General features: G+C 46.4%; 1 protein-coding gene across 6 annotated transcripts in view; it reads left to right on the top strand.

The window, feature by feature from the left end:
• The window catches only part of CFAP57 (cilia and flagella associated protein 57), a 146,218-nt gene that overhangs the window by 15,155 nt on the left and 103,731 nt on the right, over positions 1 to 27,332 (top strand). For all 6 annotated transcript variants that reach the window (XM_038412189.1, XM_043491334.1, XM_043491336.1 and 3 more), the window contains 4 exons: positions 3,484 to 3,770; positions 3,956 to 4,163; positions 23,476 to 23,628; positions 24,635 to 24,774. In XM_038412189.1, coding sequence (XP_038268117.1) covers positions 3,484 to 3,770; positions 3,956 to 4,163; positions 23,476 to 23,628; positions 24,635 to 24,774 — 788 coding nt within the window. The remainder of the gene's footprint in view (positions 1 to 3,483; positions 3,771 to 3,955; positions 4,164 to 23,475; positions 23,629 to 24,634; positions 24,775 to 27,332) is intronic.

Raw genomic sequence — 27,332 nt, 5'->3', positions numbered from 1 at the left:
ATATACTTAGTGCTTTAAAATTGCCAATTTCTCAAATCTGAAAACAACCATGGGAAAAACTGAGTGGAAGGGAAAATGTAAGCATAAAAATGTGAATGATAATTGGGAGGTTTAAAAAATGCTGTATAAGATGCCCCCATATCTTCATGCTACTGTGAATGATAATTGGGAGGTTTAAAAAATGCTGTATAAGATGCCCCCATATCCTCATGCTACAATAATTAAATAAGTTTAAAAAAGAGGATAAGGGAAAACAGGAATGAAATATAAATTTATATAGAGGTATATAACTGATGGAAAAATGGAGCATTTTAGAGCAATGAGTACAAATTTGAAATTAGGAAATGCAGGCAATTGATAAGGAAAGCTAAAGATATCACCTAAGCTAAATCTTAGCAATGATTTATGCCTAATACTAGACAATGATAGTGAAATTGTCAATCATCATGCAGAACAGGCAGAAGTATTCAATTAATATTTCTGTTATGTATTTTGAAAGAAGTAGGATGATGTATTCATATCTTACAGCAGTGGCGCCTGAACCGGAGGGCGGGGCAGAGGGGCCGTAGCTCTCACATTTTTTGAAACTACTTAAATGTTGATAGAGATAGTTATAGGGTATTGTTCTGATTAGCAGAAAGAAGTACCAAATTTAGTGTAAGGGTATATTTAGTTGCAAAGCAACATGGTTTAATGGTTATCAACCAATGAGAATCAATAAAAAGTACAAATTCAATACAAGATTAAAACTGATTATTTAAATCAGGTTCTTGAACCGTAACAGGGTTCAAAAAAGACCATAACAGGGTTTAAAAAAGAACTAGATACATTCATGAAGGATATGTCCATCAATGGCTATTAGCCAGGATGGGCACGAATGGTGTCCCTAGCCTCTATTTGCCAGAAGCTGGGAATGAGCGACCAAGGATGGATCACTTGATCATTACCTGTTCTGTTCAGTCCCTCTGGGGCACCTGGCACTGGCGACTGTCAGAAGACAGAATACTGGGCTAGATGGACCTTTGGTCTGACCCAATAGGGCCATTCTTATGTTCTTATGTTCCTGTTTGCTGATTTTATTCATGATTAAAAATTTCATGATTTAAAATGCTCTGTACACTCTCTGGAGTGTACATGAGTGTAAATGAGCCAGGTATGTTCCTGTGTATTGACCTTAGCGGAGAACAGATGAACTATCTAGTTCAGGGGTGGGCAAACTACGGCCTGCAGGCCACTTCCAGCCCGTCCGACATTTTTATCCAGCCCTCTAGCTCCCGCTGGGGAGCGGGGTCGGGGGCTTGCCCCGCTCTGCCCACTCGGCACTCCCCAGCCCCTGACTCACAATTCCCTTGATGAGCACCATCTTCCAGCACGCAGAGCCGCACTGCGCAGGCACTACTTCACTGCACTGTTTCCTGGATGGGAACCAGTTCCTACGTGGCAGCCCCCTACCCCAACGTGGCAGCGCGCCCAATCCTCTCCTGGTTTTCTACCGCCCCACCCTCAAGAGCCTCGAAACTGCCCGGGGGCCGCACCCGTCCCACCTAGGGTGCCTCGGCCCGTGGTGGTGGTGCTGGGTATAGCCACCTTGGTGTCACTACCAGCAGGGCCCCTAGGAGTCCCTGGTAGCACCCCTGTAGAGCCCCCCCTCCCCCGTGCTACACCCCAAGAGTCCCCTCTCCCTCCACCTTGGTAACATCACTAATAGAGCTTCCCCATGATACACCCCATAGAGCATCCATGGCCCGCCATACAATTTCCATATCCAGATGTGGCCCTCAGGCCAAAAAATTTTCCCACCCCTGATCTTGTTGCGTATGAAAGAATTTTGAAAAGTAAATGCAATACAAATATTTTTAAAAATTCAAAACATGAAAATGGAACTAATGTGATTGTTACACCATAACACAAAGTAATATTCGGATTGTATTCTGCATAAATCTCATCCTTCACTTACCTGCAGCTTGTTTTTTTGTTATTTTCTCTCCATCTGTTTTTGCTGATTTGGGCCTCAGTCTTACAATTTGATCCATGATGGATCATGCCAGATTTTAATTGGCATGTACAGTCATGCATACCTACGGTGTTGTTAATAATAAAATAAATAATAATAATACCAATAATAATGAATAAATAATACATTTTGCAAGGGTGTTCAATAAAACTGTTTAAGAATTACCCTGGCATCTGTAATATTTACAAAAATCTAACAAAAAATTAACTTGCAAATATGGAATCATATAGCTTATCCTAAACACTTTAGCAAGCTTGTGTAAAACATGAAATATCAGGGAGCATGGGAACTCTGGGACTCAAGTGCAGCAAGAGTTGACTGAAGACTCTTTGCTCTATATCACAGGGTGAGCTGACCCTTTCATGGGGTTGGCACTCTGCCTTTTCAGTGTCAAGTTTAATTCACCTTCCCAGGTGAAGGGAATGTCAGCAGGGATAATGTGATGGGAGTATATGACTAGAAACCAGACCTGCTGGGGAATATAAGGGCAGCCTGAGTTCAGTCAGAAAGAGTGGCTAGCTGGCAGGCAGGGAGGGAGCGGGTGATAACAGGTTTCCTTTAGGATTCCTAAGTAGAAGGCCTGGGAGAGATCACATATTTAACAGAGACAAGATAAGAACCCTGCACCAAGGATTGTGAGCCAGCCACAAAGTTTGGGGGAAAGATTTGTGTTTTAAACTTTGTTAGTAAACTAGACACCTGGAGAGGGGAGGGTTATTGAGAGAGACAACTGCAATATAAAGTCTGATTAACTGGGGAAGAAGGAGAAACTGAGGCAGTGCAAAAGACTTAGCCATACTGGGTAAACCCTGCTATGAGCATTCCACAAAGGAATATCTCTGTCTGCTCCTTCACCCTTCAGCAGGATTAACAATAACTATGCAAAGTAAAGAGCTACATTGTATAGGAATAGCACTTCCTGGGACTCAGAAACTCTACCTGGTATCACTGTCAATTAATAATCTCTCCATTCAGGGTCTCCAAGAAGCACACTACCCCACAGTTTTGCTGAGTGGTATATTTAATATACCAGATGGAAAAAGCTTTTCTCATGCTTTCAGTTCCCTGTCTACTATCTTCCTTGAGGAGAGATACCTCTGTGTCCTTCAAATCCCCTTCCTTTCTGTTAGCCTTTCAATGCAGGTTACCTCTTCTGCTCTCTGAGGGAGTAAATATCCAGCAAAACTCTTAATTTTATAAAAATAATTATGATATGTAAAAGCTATGCATACAACTCAGAAAAGAGGAAAATGGAATATGCAGGATGTGCAAGTACAACAGTTTATCTCTTCCTATTGTAATCTTTGTCCTTTCCATATATTTCTGTGACTTTTTTGTCATTCCTTGTGGTCCTGTATCTTATTTTGTAAGCTCTTTAGGGCAGGGATCATGTCTCTTTATTTATTGGTAGAATAAATGCATGAACATAGTTGTGTAAAAATAACTTTTTTCTCTTTTCTGCTTTCCAGGTGAGCTTCAATCCCCAGGATAACACCCAGGTTTGTATCACTGGAAATGGCATTTTTAAACTTTTCAGATACACTGAGGGGACCTTGAAACAGACCAACTTTCAGAGGGGAGAGCCTCAGAACTACTTGTCCCATGCCTGGCTCACCGAGGACAGGGTTATGGTCGGCACTGACACAGGCAAACTCTTTCTCTTTGAGTCTGGAGATCTACGCTGGGAGACAAGTATAGAACGCAAAGAACGTCCCAGTGAAGTGGAAAAGGATGAGCTGGCACATGAATCTGAGAGGTAAATCTTCCTGGTCATTATTGATAGAGTCAATCTCATGTGTAAAGATCCTTCACAGAAGAAACTAGGTCCCTCAGGTGTTATTAGGGAAAGAATGAATGGAGGCTTTTCTATATTGCCCTAATTGTGACTAAATTGGGTTTCTCTGGTTATTGCTGATTTTAATAACTTTCTTCCCGTTTTAGCCTCATTGAATTTCCTACTGCCAGTTCCCCTGATCTCTCCAGTGAGATGCTCTGTGAAGCTGTTGACCAACAGCAGGCTTCCTTGCCTCAAATCTCTGCCATTGCTGCTTATTCCAAAGGTTTTGCGTGCTCAGCTGGGCCAGGAATTGTTCTACTATTTGAAAAGACTGAAGAGAAGGAAGGTTACAGGGAGAATCGAGAAATCCGGGTAGGTGAGAGACTGTGAATGGGGCAGAAGAGGCTTCTCCAAGCAATTAAGAGGCTGCAGTTGTCAGACATTAACTGTTTCAGTTTAAGAGCCCTTTTGTTTTACATCTGCTCCAGGTAATAATAATACTCAATACTTCTATAGTCATCTTCATCTTTCAGTCACTCTACAGATATTAATCCTCACTGTTCCATAAGAGGTTGGTCAGCATTTATAGAAGGGGAAGTGACTTGTCCAAGGTCACACAGAGAATTAACGACAAAGTCATTCTCCATCAAGGTAGCCTCTGTATAGTCCCACTTTTGGGATTGGCCTCCATGGCATCATCGAGTTTCAGGAACCTTCTAAGAAACCTGTGTTCCCTGGGATTATATAAACATTCAGAGCAAAGGTTATGAGGAGGGCATGCATTCCCAACCACCTCAGTTCCTTTCTTTTCTTAGCTAGTTGCAGATCTTTGGTTTTTTCTACCGGAGTTTTTGCTTATTATTTAAAGCTGTATTAGATATAGGTAGTCTTACTAGATTCTGTGCTATTGGGGATTCCAGTTCTTAGGATGATTCTGACTGGTCATGTCCAACTCAGAGCAAAAGACTGAGTATATGTGGTATGTTTCCTAGCCCACATATCCACTAATTTATGTACCACACAGAATTGTCTGTTTATCTGGACCAATTTTCACTGTATCAGGCCTTTGTCTTGGGCCTGAAAGGACAGACATACATTCCTTATGTAGAAGGTCTTACAAGCTAGATCATAGACAAGGCTGCATTCCTGTGTAGGAAACCAGTTGGTCTTCATCAGCTTCCAAGTTCCCTAAAGTTGGGAAATGAAAGTCTTTGATGACAGGATCAGCATCTTCAATCAGCCCCAAGTCAGAGGATCTTCTGCAGCCTGGCTCTAGCTATTCTTGTGCAGGAATGGCTTGCTTCATCCTCAGAGTCTGCTGATCCTGGGGTTCCCTCTGTGCCCAGACTTTGTTGCTGCCTCTGGATAGTGCTGTAACTGTGGCTTCCTTCATACTGAAGTCTGTTTTGGCACCAGAGAAGCCTGCTGTAATCTACATAGGTTCTTATGTTGCGTTCATCAGTGTAGTATCTGAATGTCTTCCAGTAGTGCGTTAAGCAACATGACTAACATCTGTCATCTTTTCCCTGTGGGGGCAGGAAGTGTGTGTGCAGTGGAGTGTTTTGTTTTGGTAGGATTTTTAAAATATATATATGTTGCTATGTATGTGTGTCACAGGCTGGCTGTCCTTTAAGGGGAGTTGGCCTCAGTTTCACCTGTGAAAGATGTGTTACCTCCCAGCTGATCCTGATTGGCTGGCAATCAGGTGGCTCCATTCAATTATCAGATGCAGCTGGGGGAGAGTTGGACGATTTCCATAAAGGGGTGGGAGAAATAAGATGGGGAGGAAAGCTGTAGGAGGGAGGTTGTTTCTTGTGAATGGGCCTGAAAGGAAAGGATAGCAGGGGAGAAGCAGTCTCCTATGACAGGCTTGGGAAAAAGCTAGCCTCCAAGCAAATAGCCTGAAGGTAGACTGGGAATAAGGATCCAACCTGGGGAGAACCAGATTGGGGTAACGACTTCAGGGAAGAAGCCCTCAGAGTAAGTGACTTTGGTAGGATCCATGTCTCCAGGGAGGAAGTCCAGAGAGTTATCACTTTCTGAGTGAGTGGGATGGAAGGATAGCCCAGGACGGGCGGTCTTGGTTCTGCCTCGCAAGGATTCCCAGGCCAGAAGGGTCCACTGTGATCATCTAATCTGACCTCCTGTATAACACAGGCAATAAAACTTCCTCGAAATAATTCCTAGAGCTTTTTTATAAAAACATACATTCTTGATTTAAATATTAAGAGTGATGGAGAATCCACCATGACCATTGTTAAATTGTTCCAATGGTTAATTATCCTTACTTTCAAAAATGTACGGCCTTATTTCATTACTATCAATTTCCCCTTTCTTCCTTTTGCTATATATTATTTTGTTATTTTTATAGGTGCCTTCACTTCTCCTCTAAACCAGACTGGTTTTTTTAATCAGCACAGCCTTTTTCTTCTAGTAAGCAGTCTTAAATGATTCCCAATTATGATTCACATTTTTCTTATTAAATTCTTCCTTCTGGCTGATTTGGCTCATAATTGTTTTCAGCTTTGTGAAATTGGCCCTCTCAAAGCACTGAGTAGATATATTACTGGTCTGGACTTTATTCTGCTTGCAAATTATAAATGTGATCATGACCACTTGTACCTAACGTACCATTAATTCTTAGTTCTGTGATCAGTTCCTCTTTATCTGTTAGGACAAGGTCTAATAAAGAATTCCCCTGTGTTGGCGGCAACACTTTTTGAGTTAGGAAATTGACATCTATAATGTCTAGAAATTCCAAGGCTGTTATAATATGGCAGCATGAGACCTCCAGCATGCATCACTCAAATTGAAGTCCCTCATGATCACATATTTTTTCCCTATACCTTATAGATATATGTGTAAGGAGGCAGTCATCCTGTTCCTTCTTGTGATTTGGTGGTTTGTAGTAGACACCAATCATTACCTCATCTTATGCTTTCTCTGTTAGGACTTTGATTCATAAGCATTCAAAATTATTTTCTTCTGAGTTATCAGTGACTCAGAAACAGGTAATGCCATTCTTGACATAAAGTGCCACTCCCCCTCCCCTTTTGCCCAGTTGATCCTTCCTAAATAGGTTATAACCATTCATTTTAACATTTCAATCCTGCAAATCATCCCATCTGTTTTCAGTAATACCAGCTAGATTGAATTTTTCTTGTAAATCCAGTTTCTCTTGTTTGTTACCCAGGTTCCTAGCATTGGTGCGTAGGCAATTGTAAAATTGCTTCTCTTCATGTCCTTTGGTCCCAGAATGTTAGATTCATTCTGTTCTCAACATCTCAATTTTGTGATAATTGAGCGCTTATATCTTCCCTCATTTTACTTTCCCATTTTGCTATTAGTTTAACCCCATCCTGATTACTCTAGCCAGCCTGTCCCAGGGAGATTGGTTCCCCTTAGAATCATAGAATCATAGAATCATAGAATATCAGGGTTGGAAGGGACCCCAGAAGGTCATCTAGTCCAACCCCCTGCTCAAAGCAGGACCAAGTCCCAGTTAAATCATCCTAGCCAGGGCTTTGTCAAGCCTGACCTTAAAAACCTCTAAGGAAGGAGATTCTACCACCTCCCTAGGTAACGCATTCCAGTGTTTCACCACCCTCTTAGTGAAAAAGTTTTTCCTAATATCCAATCTAAACCTCCCCCATTGCAACTTGAGACCATTACTCCTCGTTCTGTCATCTGCTACCATTGAGAACAGTCTAGAGCCATCCTCTTTGAAACCCCCTTTCAGGTAGTTGAAAGCAGCTATCAAATCCCCCCTCATTCTTCTCTTCTGCAGACTAAACAATCCCAGCTCCCTCAGCCTCTCCTCATAAGTCATGTGCTCTAGACCCCTAATCATTTTTGTTGCCCTTCGCTGTACTCTTTCCAATTTATCCACATCCTTCTTGTAGTGTGGGGCCCAAAACTGGACACAGTACTCCAGATGAGGCCTCACCAGTGTCGAATAGAGGGGAACGATCACGTCCCTCGATCTGCTCGCTATGCCCCTACTTATACATCCCAAAATGCCATTGGCCTTCTTGGCAACAAGGGCACACTGCTGACTCATATCCAGCTTCTCGTCCACTGTCACCCCTAGGTCCTTTTCCGCAGAACTGCTGCCGAGCCATTCGGTCCCTAGTCTGTAGCGGTGCATTGGATTCTTCCATCCTAAGTGCAGGACCCTGCACTTATCCTTATTGAACCTCATTAGATTTCTTTTGGCCCAATCCTCCAATTTGTCTAGGTCCTTCTGTATCCTATCCCTCCCCTCCAGCGTATCTACCACTCCTCCCAGTTTAGTATCATCCGCAAATTTGCTGAGAGTGCAATCCACACCATCCTCCAGATCATTTATGAAGATATTGAACAAAACGGGCCCCAGGACCGACCCCTGGGGCACTCCACTTGACACCGGCTGCCAACTAGACATGGAGCCATTGATCACTACCCGTTGAGCCCGACAATTTAGCCAGCTTTCTACCCACCCTATAGTGCATTCATCCAGCCCATACTTCCTTAACTTGCTGACAAGAATGCTGTGGGAGACCGTGTCAAAAGCTTTGCTAAAGTCAAGAAACAATACATCCACTGCTTTCCCTTCATCCACCGAACCAGTAATCTCATCATAAAAGGCGATTAGATTAGTCAGGCATGACCTTCCCTTGGTGAATCCATGCTGACTGTTCCTGATCACTTTCCTCTCCTCTAAGTGCTTCAGGATTGATTCTTTGAGGACCTGCTCCATGATTTTTCCAGGGACTGAGGTGAGGCTGACTGGCCTGTAGTTCCCAGGATCCTCCTTCTTCCCTTTTTTAAAGATGGGCACTACATTAGCCTTTTTCCAGTCATCCGGGACTTCCCCCGTTCGCCACGAGTTTTCAAAGATAATGGCCAAGGGCTCTGCAATCACAGCCGCCAATTCCTTCAGCACTCTCGGATGCAATTCGTCCGGCCCCATGGACTTGTGCACGTCCAGCTTTTCTAAATAGTCCCTAACCACCTCTATCTCTACAGAGGGCTGGCCATCTCTTCCCCATTTTGTGATGCCCAGCACAGCAGTCTGGGAGCTGACCTTGTTAGTGAAAACAGAGGCAAAAAAAGCATTGAGTACATTAGCTTTTTCCACATCCTCTGTCACTAGCTTGCCTCCCTCATTCAGTAAGGGGCCCACACTTTCCTTGGCTTTCTTCTTGTTGCCAACATACCTGAAGAAACCCTTCTTGTTACTCTTGACATCTCTTGCTAGCTGCAGCTCCAGGTGCGATTTGGCCCTCCTGATATCTTTCCTACATGCCCGAGCAATATTTTTATACTCTTCCCTGGTCATATGTCCAACCTTCCACTTCTTGTAAGCTTCTTTTTTATGTTTAAGATCCGCTAGGATTTCACCATTAAGCCAAGCTGGTCGCCTGCCATATTTACTATTCTTTCGACTCATCGGGATGGTTTGTCCCTGTAACCTCGACAGGGATTCCTTGAAATACAGCCAGCTCTCCTGGACTCCCTTCCCTTTCATGTTAGTCCCCCAGGGGATCCTGGCCATCTGTTCCCTGAGGGAGTCAAAGTCTGCTTTCCTGAAGTCCAGGGTCCGTATCCTGCTGCTTACCTTTCTTCCCTGCGTCAGGATCCTGAACTCAACCAACTCATGGTCACTGCCTCCCAGATTCCCATCCACTTTTGCTTCCCCCACTAATTCTACCCGGTTTGTGAGCAGCAGGTCAAGAAAAGCGCTCCCCCTAGTTGGCTCCCCTAGCACTTGCACCAGGAAATTGTCCCCTACGCTTTCCAAAAACTTCCTGGATTGTCTATGCACCGCTGTATTGCTCTCCCAGCAGATATCAGGAAAATTAAAGTCACCCATGAGAATCAGGGCATGCGATCTAGTAGCTTCCGTGAGTTGCCGGAAGAAAGCCTCATCCACCTCATCCCCCTGGTCCGGTGGTCTATAGCAGACTCCCACCATGACATCACTCTTGTTGCACACACTTCTAAACTTAATCCAGAGACACTCAGGTTTTTCCACAGTTTCGTACCGGAGCTCTGAGCAGTCATACTGCTCCCTTACATACAGTGCTACTCCCCCACCTTTTCTGCCCTGCCTGTCCTTCCTGAACAGTTTATAACCATCCATGACTGTACTCCAGTCGTGTGAGTTATCCCACCAAGTCTCTGTTATTCCAATCACGTCATAATTCCTTGACATCACCAGGACCTCCAGTTCTCCCTGCTTGTTTCCAAGGCTTTGTGCATTTGTATATAAGCACTTGAGATAACCTGTTGATCGCCCCTCATTCCCAGTATGAGGCAGGAGCCCTCCCCTCACAGACCTTCCTGCCTGTGCTTCCTCCCGGTATCCCGCTTTCCCACTTACCTCAGGGCTTTGGTCTCCTTCCCCCGGTGAACCTAGTTTAAAGCCCTCCTCACTAGGTTAGCCAGCCTGCTGGCAAAGATGTTCTTCCCTCTCTTCGTAAGATGGAGCCCGTCTCTGCCCAGCACTCCTCCTTCATGGAACACCATCCCATGGTCAAAGAATCCAAAGCCTTCTCTCCGACACCACCTGCGTAGCCATTCGTTGACCTCCACGATTCGACGGTCCCTACCCAGGCCTTTTCCTTCCACGGGGAGGATGGACGAGAACACCACTTGCGCCTCCAACTCCTTTATCCTTCTTCCCAGAGCCACGTAGTCCGCAGTGATCCGCTCAAGGTCATTCTTGGCAGTATCATTGGTGCCCACGTGGAGAAGCAGGAAGGGGTAGCGATCCGAGGGCTTGATGAGTCTCGGCAGTCTCTCCGTCACATCACGAATCTTAGCCCCTGGCAAGCAGCAGACTTCTCGGTTTTCCCGGTCAGGGCGGCAGATAGATGACTCAGTCCCCCGGAGGAGAGAGTCCCCGACCACCACCACCCGCCTTCTCCTCTTGGGAGTGGTGGTCGTGGAACCCCCAACCTCAGGACATCGCATCTCATGCCTCCCAACCAGCGGAGTCTCCTTCTGCTTTCTCCCCCCAGACATATCATCTGGTCCATTCTCCGCAATGGTACCTGTGGAGAGAACATGAAAGCGGTTAGTTACCTGTGTCTGTGTTACTGGAACCCGGACATTCCGCTTACCTCTTCTGGAGGTCACATGTTGCCAAGCTTCTTCACTGGCCTCTTGGCTCCTCTGTGCAACCTGCTCTATATCTTTAGAGCTTTGTGCCCCTAGAAGCCTATCCTGAGTTTGGTCCAGAAAATCCTCAGTCTCTCGTATACAACGCAGGGTCGTTGCCTGTTGCTCCAGACCTTCAATCTTCTCTTCCAATATGGAGACCAGCTTGCACTTTGTACAGACAAAGTCGCTTCTGTCCTGTGAAAGAAAGACAAACATGGCACATCCAGTGCAGGTCACAACAGCTGAACCCCCCCCTTCCATATCACCTACCTACTATGAGCTTCCTCAGAGACGTTGGCAAGATGTAAGCCTCACTGGGCTCACTCCAGGCGAACTCCCAGGCAAACTCCTGCTGTGAGCTGCTCTGCTGTCCCCGCTGCTCCGCTGGTTCGCTGCCGCTCAGCTGGTTCGCGAGGCTCTGGCTATTTTCAAACAGCCAGGCTTCCCTGACGCAAACACACAGACACCCTAATGCCCGCCCCCTGCAGGCTTGCAGCCAATCAGACACTCACTCAGGCTCTCTCCCTGCCCTCCCAGCAAACACACGCTCGGATACTTCCTCAGCAAGCAAACACACACACTCGGATACTTACCAGTCCCAGGCAAACTCCTGCTGTGAGCTGCTCTGCTGTCCCCGCTGCTCAGCTGGTTCGCTGCCGCTCAGCTGGTTCGCTGCCTTCTGCTGAGGAGGAGGAGATCTAAACTATACAGTCCTCTCTCCCCATAGGTGTACCAATGTTCCACAAAAACAAAACGCTCTATCTTCCATCACTTACCTAGCCAATGGTTTACTTCCAGAATCTTCTGCCTCTTGTCTTTCTTCACTCATGGAACAGGAATGATTTCAGGTGATCGCTTGGACATTCTTCTTTAGCACACTTCCAAGTTCTCTGAAGTCATCTATCAGGTTTCAGAGTAGCAACCGTGTTAGTCTGTATTCGCAAAAAGAAAAGGAGTACTTGTGGCACCTTAGAGACTAACAAATTTATTAGAGCATTAGAGCATCGGATGCATCCGATGAAGTGAGCTGTAGCTCACGAAAGCTTATGCTCTAATAAATTTGTTAGTCTCTAAGGTGCCACAAGTACTCCTTTTCTTTTTGTGGAGTCATCTAGTATCTGTGAGATATCTCACAATGCAGTGTCATTAGTACCAATGTGAACCATCACCAGTGAATCCTTCCCTCTCAACTTCAGAAGTCTATCCAATCTTAGAGTGATGTCTTGTGTCTTGGCTCCTAGAAGATAGCATATTGTCCAGTTGTCCACCTGTCCATTGCAGAATGTTCTTTTGATTCTTCTGAGTACTGTATTGAATTTCCAACAAGAATTGTCTGTCTTCTTTGGATGGGTGGAGAACTCTTTGTACACAGGCTTGATTTTCTTACTCGTTGGGCTGAGCTGCCATCCACATATGTGTCCCATACATCTCTCTGTTTCCTTGGACCTGCTGGATCTTGAGAGGTATCTTCCAGAGTTTCCATGTTGAGAACCTGGTATTGATTTGAAATTTCTAGCTGAGTGGAATTCCTCCTGCTTCTCTTCTCTCTGGTGGCCCCAGCCTCCCATGCTTATCTGTTTCCAGCTGTGCAGCATGCTGCCGTGACCTCCTGCCTCTGTTAAGGACAGGATCACTGCCAGGTCTCACCCCAAGTTCCTGCTGAAATATTTTTTTTTAGAATTATATATGTACCAATGTATTTATTTCCTGGGTTTCTTCTCCAAGCCTCATTTTTCCTTGGGGAAGCTAAACTTCACACATTTGATATAGTTAAGACCATTGTGTCTTTACATTGACAGGACAAAATTATGCAGGAACACACCTAGACTGTTTATGCCTTTACAGAGAGGATTAAGGGTCAGGCAGTATCCACTCAGGGATTATCTAACTGAGTCTCCATCTGTATCAGGCCATGCCCTGAGTTAGTCTGGTTAGATCCACCTTAGAGCTCAAGAAGCCTCTGCTGCCTGTTTGAAGAATGTCCCTATTTCTGTAGGGTAGCTCCCTGCCACTCAGTCCACATATTTACTAGTCATTACTCTTCGATAAAGGCTTCCAGATTGAATGCCCTTTTATTTAGGGCTGTCTTGTAGTTACTGTTTTAGTAGAACTACTTCCCACCTGTCACACTGTCTTGAGTGGCTCACGACAGTGAGTGCCTACCTCGGGGCAGACTGTCAAAAACAGGGCAGATACAACCAGCTTGAGGTAAGTTCTATAATTAAATTTTTACTAAGCCAGTAACAAATGTGAACTCCTGGATCACTATAAAAATCTAATCATGGAGTCCCAGACAGTCTCCTAAGACTCTCTAGTCTATCTGGCCATCCATACAACTGGACTTAGTGATAAATGGTCACCTACACCAAAAATCACACAATATGCAGATTGCTTCCAGTCCCAAGAGACCACTTACTTAGCCTAGATCAATTGGTATCATATATCATATGCCAAATACAATGCCTGTAGCCAATCCTGTGTTAAACTTTCTAAAGGTTTATTCACTAGGAAAGAGAAATAAGTTATTTACAGCTTAAAACAAGCAAACATATATACACAAATGAGTTACCATCTAAATCCTAAGAGTGACAGAGTTGTAGAGAGCTGTCTATTCAAAGTGTCTTTCAGAGTGGACCCAGGAGACAACCCTTGGGGATCTCTGGCTTCAGTTTGGTGATTGGCCCTGTGAGAGTTCAAACAGCAAAGAGATGAAAAATCTTCACATCACCTCTTTTTATTTCCCTCTTCCAGCATTCAAAGTGATGCGAAGATGCCTTCTGCATGTACTTCTCCACGGGTGGATGGGGAAATTAAAAAAGGTTTTCGTCTTATAATGGTTAAATTCTGATAGTTCTCCTGGACGGGCTGGGGTGATGATTTCCATTTCTGGATTCACAAGTTTAGTGCAAACATTTTCAAAGTTACAAAGCAAAACGTACATATTTTCCTATGGCAGGGTATACAGACATTACAAGTGAGATTAATGCATGCAGCAACTTACAAGCCTTTTGTAGATTCTAAACACTAAATACATTCTTACAAGATTAATACCTATTTTGAGCAAAACTAACATACAGGTGAACTGGTCTGGTTTTCAACTATGAGTCTGCCAGTTCTTCTTCGAATGCTTGTTCATGTCAATTCCAATCAGGTGTGTGCGTGTGTACGGTAGCTGGAAGATATTTCCCCTAGCAGTATCTATTGGGTCGGTCCGGACGCCCCCTGGAGTGGTGCCATCATGGCACTCAATATAGGGCCCTATCAATCCACCAACCCCTCAGTTCCTTCTTACTGCCAGTGATGATTAGCTGGAACTTCCCCTTGGTCTTGTTGTGACAAGTGCATTTGGCAGTCTGTATATAGTTCTTCATTAGTTTTGTAGTTAATGTTAAGTAGTTAGTAGATACTTTACTTAGTTCTTAAGTTTCTTTTGGAGGGGTTTCCCCTCCTGTGCTATCCCAGTGCTAGGGCATGCCGCATTCTCCTGGCTTCAAAGCCTGTGAGGTCAATGGCAAGTAAATGCCCAGAAGCGATCCTCACACTTCGTGTTGGAAGTGTTTGGGAGAGAGCCATCAAAAGGATCACTGTAGGATCTGCAGGGGGTTTTGCCCCAGGACACTGAAAGATAGAGCTCAGTGCCTGAAGCTCCTACTAATGGAAGTAGCACTCCCGTCCTAATCTGACCCCGAGTTGGCGGACCTGGCACCAAGTATCTCCTCCTTGGTATGCAGTGCCCCAGCACCGTTGGCATGGGGATCGGTGCCAAGAAAGGACAAGGACTCTCAGCACTGTCATGGCTCCATTTAAGGCTCACATGCCGCAGGTAGGCACAGGTCTCAATCCCCAGTGCCACAGAATAATAGGAGGCCAGAGAGGAGTCATTTCCCCGCAGCCCCCCACCCCCACCCCACCCCGGCTAGACCCAAGGAGCCAGCTGTTGTGAGACCCGAGTCGGGCCACATTACCTCAGCCCCAGAGACAGTCGCGTCAACTCCTGCCCCTGTAGAAGGGCGGTTGAGTCCAGACGATTCTCGCTTGCCAAGGCTGAGCCAACAACTACACCTCCCATCGACCCCGGAGGTATTTGAGGCAGCCTGGGAACTGCTCCAGCTCACGGCATCGTTCTCCCCACCTAGACGGGATAGGTCATTGGCACCAGTGACTCCTCCAGCACCATCAAGGGGAAAGCCCGCAATGACGTCCCAGCAGTCTCCATCCCCGGTGCACCACTCCCCAGTGCCAGAACAGGGGCAGCAGCCTCATTGGTCCTCAAGCCCTCAGTGTGGACCCTTGGTGCCTCAGAAAGAAAAAGAGTACTTGTGGCACCTTAGAGACTAACAAATTTATTTGAGCATAAGCTTTTGTGAGCGAATACAGACTAACACAGCTGCTACTCTGAAACCTGTCATTGGTGCCTCAGAGTACCACTCCTCTGTGGTCCTCTTTTTGGAGACCTTGGAGTTGGAGTTGGTCTCCTATCGATCTTGTAGGAGCAGAAGTAGATGGTCTGGGTCATCACGAGACCCGCACCCTTATCTAGCACCAATGCCCATGCAGTGGCAGCCCCCAGCACAGTGGCCCTTTTGAACTCCTTGGGCCTTTCACAAAGGCCAAGGTCAGAACCAAGGGTTACATTCCAGGACGGCAGTGGTGGCCTATGCCACTTTCATACCACCTCCGGCACCATCGGCATTGGCAGGATCAGGGGTAGCTACATCTCTCCCTGATGCCACCATCCCAACCCCAGCGGCATCAGTGTCGTCTACGCCAGCCCCAGTGGTATCAGCGCTGATGTCCTTAGCACCAACAGCCTTGGCACTGACATCCCCAACACCATAGGTTCTGGCTTCAACAACTTCGGCACTGGCAGCCTTGGCACCGATGTATACAACTCTGGCATCAAGGGCCACGACACCATTTGTGCCCAGGATCCCCAAACACCGCAGGACTCCTTGGGCATGGAGAGAAGAGAGCATTCACATGGGTGATGTCTACTGGGATTGCCATGAGAAGGGGCTCCTGGCTCTAGATATCAGGACTGCCATATGAGGTCCAGCAGACCATTCAAGATCTCCCTTTTGAGAGTGCAACTCTATTTTCCGAAAAGACGGATAAAAAGCTACATAGTCTAAAAGACTCGAGAGCCACCCTCAAATTGCTGGACCTCCACAGCCCTGCCACACAGCGGAGGCATTTTAGGCCGTAACCTCGTCCGTGGTTCTTCCAACCACAGAACCAGCAGGATGGCTCACAGAGGAGAAACAGGAGCGACAGGAAGAGGCCGCACCTGTCCTCACGCTAGGGCTCTGTCCTATCCAAACCTTCATCCAGCCAGAAGCAGGTCTTTTGAAGGTGTGAATGAGGACGGCGCACCAACACTTGCACTGGATCCAATCCGCCTTACCTTCTCTTCCCGACTATCCCCTTTCTACCCTGCATGGGCCCGTATCACTTCAGACCACTTGGTGCTCCACACAGTAGAGAGAGGATACTCCTTCCAGTTCTCAGCCCTCCTGCCCTTCCACCCCCGTTCCTCATCCCTCTTCAGGGACTCTTCTCACAAGCAACTCCTCATACAGGAGGTGCACTCACTTCTCTCACTGTGGGCAGTGTAAGAGGTTCCTCAGGAGCTGAAGGGCAGGGGCTTCTATTCCCAGTATTTCCTAATACCAAAAGCCAAAGGCGGGCTCAGGCCCATCCTGGACCTGTAAGAGCTCAACAAGTTCAGAAGGAAACTGAAGTTCTGCATGGTCTCTTCTGCATGGTCTCTTCCTGGGATCGAGGGGACTGGTATGCTGCCCTCGACTTGAAGGGAGGCCATCTTTTCTACATGTTCCTGCCCATCCATCTCGTTCACAAGGTGCTCCTTAAGATATGGATGGAAGAGGCTTCAGTGATATTGTTAGCTCCAGCCTGGCCCCGCCAACACTGGTATACAGCTCTCCTGGAAATGTCCGTGGAAGCCCCAATACCTTCTCACTCCTCCCAGACTCAATAACTCATGATCACGGCTGTCTCCAGCACACAAACCTTGAGACGTTGCACCTCACAACATGGAAGCTCCAAGGCTGAACCCCATGGAGCTTTCCTGCTCGGACCCAGTTAGACAATTTCTCCTTGGCAGTAGGAAACCCTCCACCAGGGCTACCTACCTTGCCAAGTAGAAGAGATTCTCAATCTGGTGAGTGCAGTATCATTCGTCCCCAACATTCACCTCTATACCACTCATTCTGGGTTACCTTAGAATCATAGAATATTACGGTTGGAAGAGATCTGAAGAGGTCATCTAGTCCAATCCCCTGCTCAAAGCAGGACCAACACCAACTAAAGCATCCCAGCCAGGGCTTTGTCAAGCCAGACTTAAGAAACCTCTAAAGATGAAGATTCCACAACCTCCCTAGATAACCCATTCCAGTGCTTCACCACTCTCCTAGTGAAATAGTGTTTCCTAATATCCAACCTAGACCTCCCCCACTGCAACTTGAGACCATTGTTCCTTGTTCTGTCATCTGCCACCGCTGAGAACAGCCTAGCTCCATCCTCTTTGGAACCTCCCTTCAGGTAATTGAAGGCTGCTATCAAATCCCTCCTCACTCTTCCTTCTGCAGACTAAATAAGCCCAGTTCTCTCAGCCTCTCCTCATAAGTCATGTGCCGCAACCCCCTAATCATTTTCATTGCCTTCTGCTGGACTCTTTCCAAATTGTTCACATCCTTTCTGTAGTGGGGGACCCAAAACTGGACACTATACTCCAAATGTGGGCTCACCAGTGCCGAATAGAGGGGAATAATCATTTCCTTCGATCTGCTGGCAATGCTCCTACTAATGCAGCCCGATATGCCATTAGCCTTCTTGGCAACAAGGGCACACTGTTGACTCATATCCAACTTCTCATCCACTGTAATCCACAGGACCTTTTCCGCAGAATTGCTGCTTAGGCAGTCGGTCCCCAGCCTGTAGCAGTGCATGAGATTCTTCCTTCCTAAGTGCAGGACTCTGCACTTGTTCTTGTTGAACCTCATCAGATTTCTTTTGGCACAATCCTCCAATTTGTCTAGGTCTCTCTGGACCCCATCCCTACCCTCCAGCATATCTACCTCTCCCCGAATAGTAGTGTCATCTGCAAACTTTCTGAGGGTGCAATCCATCCCATCATCCAGATCATTAATAAAGATGTTGAATAAAACTGGCCACAGCACCGACCCCTGGGGTACTCCGCTTGATACCAGCTGGCATCAAGACATCGAGCCATTGATCACTACCTGTTAAGACCGACAATCTAGCCAACTTTCTATCCACTTTATAGTCCATTCATCCAATCCATATTACCTTAACTTGCTGGCAAGAATGCTGTGGGAGACCTTATCAAAAGCTTTGCTAAAGTCAAGATATATCACATGCATCGTTTTCCCCATATCCACAGAGCCACTTATCTCATCATAGAAGGCAGTCACGTTGGTCAGGCATGACTTGTCCTTGGTGAATCCATGTTGACTGTTCCTGATCACCTTCCTCTCCTCCAAGTGCTTCAAAATGGATTCCTTGAGGACCTGCTCCATGATTTTGCCAGGGACTGAAGTGAGGCTGACTGGTCTGTAGTTCCTTGTGTTCTCTTTCTTCCCTTTTTAAAATATGAGCACTATATTTGTCTTTTTCCAATCGTCAGGGACCTTCCCTGATCACCATGAGTTTTCAAGATAATGGCCAATTGCTCTGCAATCACATCAGCCAACTCCCTCAGCACCTTTGGATGCATTAGATCTGGACCCATGGGCTTGTGCATGTCCAGCTTTTCTAAATAGTCCTTAACCTGTTCTTTCACCACTGAGGACTGCTCACCTCCTCCCCATACTGTGTTGCCCAGTGCAGTAGTCTGACCTTGTCTGTGAAGACCAAGGCAAAAAAAGCATTGAGTATTTCAGCTTTTTCCTCATCATCTGTCACTAGGTTGCCTTACAGGCGCGAACTTTTGTTGACGCTGGTGGGTGCTCGCACCGCCCCACCCCGACTCCGCCCCCTCACTGCCCCTATTGGATCCCTCCCCAAATCCCCGCCCTGGCCCCGCCTCTTCCCCAAACGCGCCGCGTTCCTTCTCCTTCCCCTCCCTCCCTCCCTCCCTCCCAGGTTTGCTGCGCAAAACAGCTGTTTCGCGGTGCAAGCGCTGGGATGGAGGGGGAGAAGCAGGAACCTGCAGCCTGCTCAGGGGAGGAGGCTGAACGGAGGCAGAGATGAGCTGGGGCAGGCAGAGAGCTGCTGGTGGGTGCTCTGCACCCACCAATTTTTCCCTGTGGGTGCTCCAGCCGCGGAACACCCATGGAATCAGCGCCAATAGGTTGCCTCCCCCATTTGTTACCCTTCACATCCCTTGCTAGCTGCAACTCCAATTGTGCCTTGGCCTTCCTGATTACACTCCTGCAATGCTCTAGCAATATTTTTATACTCCTCCCTAGTCATCTGTCCAAACTTCCATTTCTTGTAAGTTTCCGTTTTCAGTTTAAGCTCACCGAAGATTTCACTGTTAAGCCAAGCTGGTCGCCTGCCAAAATTTGCTATTATTTCTGAACATCGGGATGGTTTGTTCCTGCACCCTCAATAAGGCTTCTTTAAAATACAGCCAGCTCTCCTGGACTCCTTTCCCCCTCATATTAGCCTCCCAGGGGATCCTGCCCATCAGTTCCCTAAAGGAGTTTAAGTCTGCTTTTCTGAAGTCTAGGGTCCTTATTTTGCTATTCTCCTTTCTTCCTTTTGTCAGGATCCTGAACTCAGCCATCTCATGATCACTGCTGCCTAGGTTGCCACCCACTTCTACTTCCCCTACCGAGTCTTCCCTGTTTATGAGCAGCAGGTCAAGAGGAGTACAGCCACTAGTTGGTTCCCCCAGCACTTGTACCAGGAAGTTGTCCCCAACACTCTCCAGAAACTTCCTGGATTGTCTGTGCATTGCTGTATTGCTCTCCCAGCAGATGTCAGGGTGATTGAAGTCCCCCATTAGAACCAGGGCCTGTGATCTGGAAACTTCAGTTAGTTGTCCGAAAAAAGCCTCATCTACCTTATCCTTCTGATTTGGTGGTCTATAGCACACACCCACCACAACATCACGCTTGTTGCTCTTGCCTCTAAACTTAACCCAAAAACTCTCAAAAGGCTTTTCTCCAGTTTCATATTGGAGCTCTGAGCAGTCATACTGCTCTCTTACACAAAATACAACTCCTCCACCTTTCCTCCCATCCCTGACCTTCCTGAAAACTTTATACCCATCCATGACAGTGCACCAGTCATGTGAATTGCCCCACCAAGTTTCTGTTATTCCAATCACATTATAGTTCCTTGATTGTGGCAGGACTTCCAATTCTTCCCACTTGTTTCCCAGGCTTCTTGCGTTCGTGTACATGCACTTAAGATAACTAGCCAATTGCCCTACTTTCTCACTCTGAATCAGGAGGCTTCCCATCTTATACCCTCCTCCTTGTGTTTCCTCCTGGTATCCCACTTCCCCACTGACCTCTGGGCTTAGGTCACCATCCCCCAGTGGACCTAGTTTAAAGCCCTCCTCACTAGTTTAGCATGCTTGCCTGCAAAGATGTTCTTCCCTCTCTTCGTTAGGTGGATCCCATCTCTTCCTAGCAATCCTTCTTCCCGGAACAACATTCCATGGTCAAAGTATCCAAAGCCCTCTCTCCGACACCACCTGCATAACCACGCATTCACCTTCACAATTCAATGGTTCCTACCTGAGCCTTTTCCTTCAACAGGGAGGATGGACGAGAACACAACTTGCGCTTCAAACTCCTTTATCCTTCTTCCAAGAGCCAAGTAGCCTGCAGTGATCCGCTCAAGGTCATTCTTGGTGGTGTCATTGGTGTCCCTGTGGAAAAGTAGGAAGGGGTAGCAGTCCGAGTTCTTCATCAATCTTGGCAGACACTCGGTCACATCCTGCATTCCAGCTCTAGGCAAGCAGCACACTTCTCGAGTTTCCCGGTCTGGTCGGCAGACAGGTGACTCTGTCCCCCTTAGGAGGGAGTCCCCAATCACCACCACCCGTCTCCTCCTCTTGGGAGTGGTGGTCATGGAACCACCATCCCTAGGACAATGCATCCCATGCCTTCCGGCTGATGGGGTCTCCTTCTGATCCCTTCCCTCAGAGGGCTCTTCCAAATCCTTCTCCACAGTAGTACCTGTGCAGAGAGCCTACCTTCTCCATCTCAAGCAGCAGGGGCTGTGCAGGTCATCAGTAACAGTTCACTTGACCACCATCTCTGCCTTCCATCCAGGCTCAGAGGGCCAGTCGGTGTTTGCCAACCCTATGGTCAACCGTTTCCTGAAAGGTCTCGACAGGCTATATCCACACGTCCGACAACTGGCCCCAACTTGGGACCTCAGTCTGGTCCTTTCCAAATTGATGGATCTGCCCTTCAAACCACTGGCGACTTATTCCCTGCTTTAACTGGCATACAAGGTGGCGTTTCTGGTAGCGATAACCTCAGCCAGGAGGAGGATGTCTGAGCTCAAATCCCTAATATCAGAGCCCCCTTATACTGTGTTCTATAAGTACAAGGTTCAGCTCAGGCCACATCCAGCTTTCCTCCTGAAGTTTGTCTCCCAGTTTCACATCAACCAGGACATCTTCCTCCCAGTGTTCTTTCCTAAGCCGTACTTACTACCTGAAAGGGGGTTTCAAAGAGGATGGCTCTAGACTGTTCTCAATGGTAGCAGATGACAGAACGAGGAGTAATGGTCTCAAGTTGCAATGGGGGAGGTTTAGATTGGATATTAGGAAAAACTTTTTCACTAAGAGGGTGGTGAAACACTGGAATGCGTTACCTAGGGAGGTGGTAGAATCTCCTTCCTTAGAGGTTTTTAAGGTCAGGCTTGACAAAGCCCTAGCTGGGATGATTTAACTGGGACTTGGTCCTGCTTTGAGCAGGGGGTTGGACTAGATGACCTTCTGGGGTCCCTTCCAACCCTGATATTCTATGATTCTATGATTCTATGATTCTATGAGCAGCAGGGAGCAGAGTTTCCACTCACTGATTGTCTGCAGAGCCTTTTACAATGAAAGAATGAAACCATTTAGGAAGTCCATTCAACTGTTTGTGGTTGTGGCAGACAGGATGAAGGGTCTTCCAGTCTCCTCTCAATGAATTTCCTCATGGATCATGTCCTGCATCCATGAATGCTATAACCTGGCAGAGGTGCTTGCTCCTCCGCTCACAGTACACTCCACTAGGGCGCAGACTTCTTCAGCAGCGTTCCTGGCACAAGTTCCGACCCAGGAAATATGCAGAGCGGCGACATGGTCCTCCATACATACTTTCACCGCACATTATGCAATTACCCAGCAGGCCAGAGATGATGCGGCCTTTGATAGAGCAGTGCTCCAGTCAGTGGACAGCTCTGACCCCGCATCCTGATCTTAGGCTTGGGAGTCACCTGATTGGAATTGACATGAACAAGCACTCGAAGGAGAAAAAATGGTTACTCACCTTCTCATAACTGCGCTTCGAGATGTGTTGTTCATGTCCATTTCAATATCCACCCACCTGCTCCTCTGTTGGAGTAACCAGCAAGAAGGAACTGAGGGGGTGGTGGGTCAGTAGTGCCCTATATTGAGCACCATGATGGTGCTACTCCAGGGGGACCGATGGATATTGCTGGGGAGAAATCTTCCGGCTGCTGTGCATGTTCATGTGCACACACCTGATTGGAATGGACATGAACAACACATCTCGAAGAACAACAGTTCTGAGGCGAGTAACCGTTTTTTCTTAGCTAATGTCTGCAGTCTTGGCAAGAGCTGGCCCCTGGCCTGCCAGCGTCACACCACCTTCAAGCAATCTGATGACTGCTTGTAAGTCACTAAGAGTGGAATGCATGTGGACAATCATTCGAAGACGAAATGGTTACTTACCTTACAGTAATTGTGATTCTTTGAGATATATTGTCCGCATGGATTCCATGATCTGCTTCCCTTCCCCCTACTACAGAGTCCTACCCCTCTTATATTCTGTAGTGGTGAAGGAGCTAGTTGTGCTCACTCTGCTCTTTATACCCTTGGGTAGGGGAGCACTAGGAGAACTAGGCACAGGTGCATCCCCAATGGTCACCGCTGGCCAAAAGGATCTATGCACATGGGAAACATGATCACTAGGACTGAAGTCCATGTGGAAAACACATCTCAAAGAAGCGCAAGTACTGTAAGGTAAGGAACTGTTCTTTCATGGACAACCGTAATTCTGCCATTTCCTAACTTGAGTGCTTGACTTTGCTTTGTATTCTTTTGTTGTCATTTTTTGTATGTGATGCATACATTAAGACAAATGTTGAAAACGTGTTCTGAAATTATAGCTATTAAAGATGGAAAATTCCACCTGGGTCACCTTGTCTGCATTACTGTCTTTGTGTAGGTAAGGCATCTACTCCTTTAGAGTCAATTGATTTCTAAGCATATCCCTACCAAAGCAGAATTACACTGCAAGTGTGTGTGCTATGTGGAGAACTGAGATTTGAAATAGTCTAATGGGACTGGTTTGCTGTGTAGATTCCCCAGGATCAGCGCAGCAGTGACCCAAATCAGTCAGACAAGCAGGATGTTATGTGCATGTGTTTTAGCCCCTCAGAGGAAACGCTACTCATTAGCACAAATAAAAATCAGCTATACATCTTTACCATGTCCTCAACTGAGATAATTAAGGTAAGTTCAATTTGATCACCATTCTTTAAGCACAACACTCAGTAAGCGATATATAAGCAAGGCACTTGGTTTCTAGTGTCACTTTCTGTGGAAGGTTTTTGTAAAATCCATCTGTGAGACAATGAACCCATCCCATCCTTGTAGTGCAGAGAAGTGCTCTGTGTATACATTTAATAAATTTAATATGCAAAAATCTTTAATATGATGTTAAAGCTGAGAATCTGTCATGTGATTATTATATTTGGAAGTAGTAGTATTCATATTATGGTAGCACATAGAGGTCCTAGTCAAAATCAGAATCCCATTGTGTTGGGCACAAATGTGCAGTTGAAGATAGTTCCTGCACTAAAGAACTTTTACAAGCTAATTAAGGACAGAACTCTCATTGTCTTGGGCTGGGGGATAAATCTGATATAAATGCCTAGATGGAATTAAATACTTATTCTAGGTGAGTCATACAAGAGCATCTGTACAGACGGACTATTCCATGATAGCATACTTTTGTGTATGCAGCCCAAAACCTCACTGGCTTCTTCTCTCCTCATCCCACGCCTCCCGCTATATCACATTGCAAACTCCTATCTCATTTGCTTCCCAGGTTTCTACTTCCCATTCAGTATCTGCTTTTCAGATTATTTTTCCTTATATGTATTAATTGCCATCTTCCAGGTCAATTTTCATTTTTGTTGTTGTTCACATCTCTTTAGACCCTTGTGCATTATTTTTCTGTTCTTGCTGATGTGCACAAATCTTCACAAGTATAGTATTGTGTCTGAATCCCATCACTCTTCTATATCAGTAGTAAAGATGCCAAATAAGAATGCACCTAACACCATTATTCACTATTTTAAATTTCTGGTGCTTTTTTAGTCTAGTACTACACAAGATACTTCTCCCCAATTCCATTTGTTGAGGTTTATCATTGTCCTTTGCTTACTGTCTCTTGATCAATCTAAGCCAATATGATTTTTTTCTGAGTGTTTAATTTTCTGTGACACTTCTCTAGGGGGAACCAGCTCACTTTGAGTATCTGAATTTCCCATTACATTCTGCTGCCATCACTGGACTGGACATCTGTATCCGTAAGCCTCTCATTGCTACCTGTTCCCTGGACAGATCTGTACGCATCTGGAACTATGAAACCAAGTAAAGAACCATCTTTGTTTTTACTGCTGTCTTTGTATGTCTCTTGTAATGGACAACTACAGATGTCTTAGCATGTGCATGTCTGTTTTGGCTGTGTCACTGTATGGTGTGGGATAAGAATGGCCTTACTGGCAGGAGTTTGGGATCAGCATAGATTTGCAATACATTCAAAACAAGTACCAGTAATCACTAAGACCTTCATACCATACCATGCCATCATGTATTGCATATATGCCACACATTTCCCAAAAATGATATTAGAAATGCTCAGAGAGCTTTCTTTATTTTTAAAAAAATTACAGTTTTTTGTACATCTCACAAAAGGCTACTGTATGTTAGTATTATGAGGCCATCTCACAAAAGGCTTCTTTCTGTATGTTAAAAAAAATGAGGAGTCCTTGTGGCATCTTAGGGTATGTCTACACTACGAAATTAGGTCGAATTTATAGAAGTCGGTTTTGTAGAAAGCGTTTTTATACAGTCGAGTGTGTGTGTCCCCACACAAATGCTCTAAGTGCATGTAGTCGGCGGACTGTGTCCACAGTACCGAGGCAACAGTCGACTTCCGGAGCTTTGCACTGTGGGTAGCTATCCCACAGTTCCCGCAGTCTCCACCGCCCATATGAATTCTGGGTAGAAATCCCAGTGCCTGATGGGGCTAAAACATTGTCGCGGATGGTTCTGGATACATATCGTCAGGCCCCCGTTCCCTCCCTCCCTCCGTAAAGGCAAGGGCAGACAATCATTTTGTACCTTTTTTCTTGAGTTACCTGTGCAGATGCCATAACACGGCAAGCATGGAGCCCGCTCAGCTAACCATCACTGTATGTCTCCTGGGTGCTGGCGGACATGGTACTGCATTGCTACACAGCAGCAGTTTATTGCCTTTTGGCAGCAGACAGTGCAGTATGACTGGTAGCCATCATCGACGTAGTCCTGGGTGCTCTTTTAACTGGGCGCCTGGGCAAACATGGGAGTGACTCAGCCAGGTCATTTCCCTTGTTTTGTCTCATGGCGATTGAGTCCTACCGGCAGTGCACTGTCTTTTAATTTGCAGCCAGCAGAAGAGGATGGCCAGTAGTCATACTGCACTGTCTTCTGCCGAGCACCCAGGAGGTGACGATGGCTAGCGGTCGTACTGCACATTCTGCTGCCAGCATGATGTATAAAGATAGATGAAGTGGCTCAAAACAAGAAATAGACCAGATTTGTTTTGTATTCATTTTCTCCTCCCTCCCTCTGTGAAATTGACGGCCTGCTAAACCCAGTTTTGAGTTCTATCCTTGAGGTTTTGAGTTCTATCCTTGAGGCCGTCATTCAGTTTCTCGCAAAGCCACCCCCTTTGTTGATTTTAATTCCCTGTAAGCCAACCCTGTAAGCCATGTTGTCAGTCGCCCCTCCCTCTGTCAGGGCAACAGCAGACAATCGTTCCGCGCCTTTTTTCTGTGCAGATGCCATACCACGGCAAGCATGGAGCCCTCTCAGATCACTTTGGAAATTAGGAGCACATTAAACACCACACGCATTATCCAGCAGTATATGCAACACCAGAATCTGGCAAAGCGAAACCGGGCGAGTAGGCGACATCAGCGCGTGATGAGACTGATGAGGACATGGACACAGACTTCTCTCAAAGCACGGGCCCTGCCAATGTGGGCATCATGGTGCTAATGGGGCAGGTTCATGCGGTGGAAGGCCGATTCTGGGCTCGGGAAACAAGCACAGACTGGTGGGACCGCATAATGTTGCAGGTCTGGGATGATTCCCAGTGGCTGCGAAACTTTCGCATGCGTAAGGGCACTTTCATGGAACTTTGTGACTTGCTTTCCCCTGCCCTGAGGCGCAAGAATACCAAGATGAGAGCAGCCCTCACAGTTGAGAAGCGAGTGGCAATAGCCCTGTGGAAGCTTGCAACGCCAGACAGCTACCGGTCAATCGGGAATCAATTTGGAGTGGGCAAATCTACTGTGGGGGCTGCTGTGATGCAAGTAGCCAACGCATCAAAGATCTGCTGATATCAAGGGTAGTGACCCTGGGAAATATGCAGGTCATAGTAGTTGGCTTTGCTGCAATGGGATTCCCTAACTGTGGTGGGGCCATAGATGGAACCCATATCCCTATCTTGGCACCGGAGCACCAAGCCAGCGAGTACATAAACCGCAAGGGGTACTTTTCAATAGTGCTGCAAGCACTGGTGGATCACAAGGGACGTTTCACCAACATCAACGTGGGATGGCCGGGAAAGGTACATGACGCTCGCATCTTCAGGAACTCTGGTCTGTTTCAAAAGCTGCAGGAAGGGACTTTCTTCCCAGACCAGAAAATAACCGTTGGGGATGTTGAAATGCCTATAGTTATCCTTGGGAACCCAGCCAACCCCTTAATGCCATGGCTCATGAATCCATACATAGGCAGCCTGGAGAGTAGTCAGGAGCTGTTCAACTACAGGCTGAGCGAGTGCAGAATGGTGGTAGAATGTGCATTTGGATGTTTAAAAGCGTGCTGGAGCAGTTTACTGACTCGGTTAGACCTCAGCGAAACCAATATTCCCATTGTTA

Source organism: Dermochelys coriacea, chromosome 8 (genome assembly GCF_009764565.3).
Source record: "Dermochelys coriacea isolate rDerCor1 chromosome 8, rDerCor1.pri.v4, whole genome shotgun sequence".
NCBI classification, from domain to species: Eukaryota; Metazoa; Chordata; order Testudines; family Dermochelyidae; genus Dermochelys; species Dermochelys coriacea.
The sequence above is the reverse complement of the archived record's forward strand: the minus strand, read 5'-3'. Positions and strand labels throughout refer to the sequence as shown.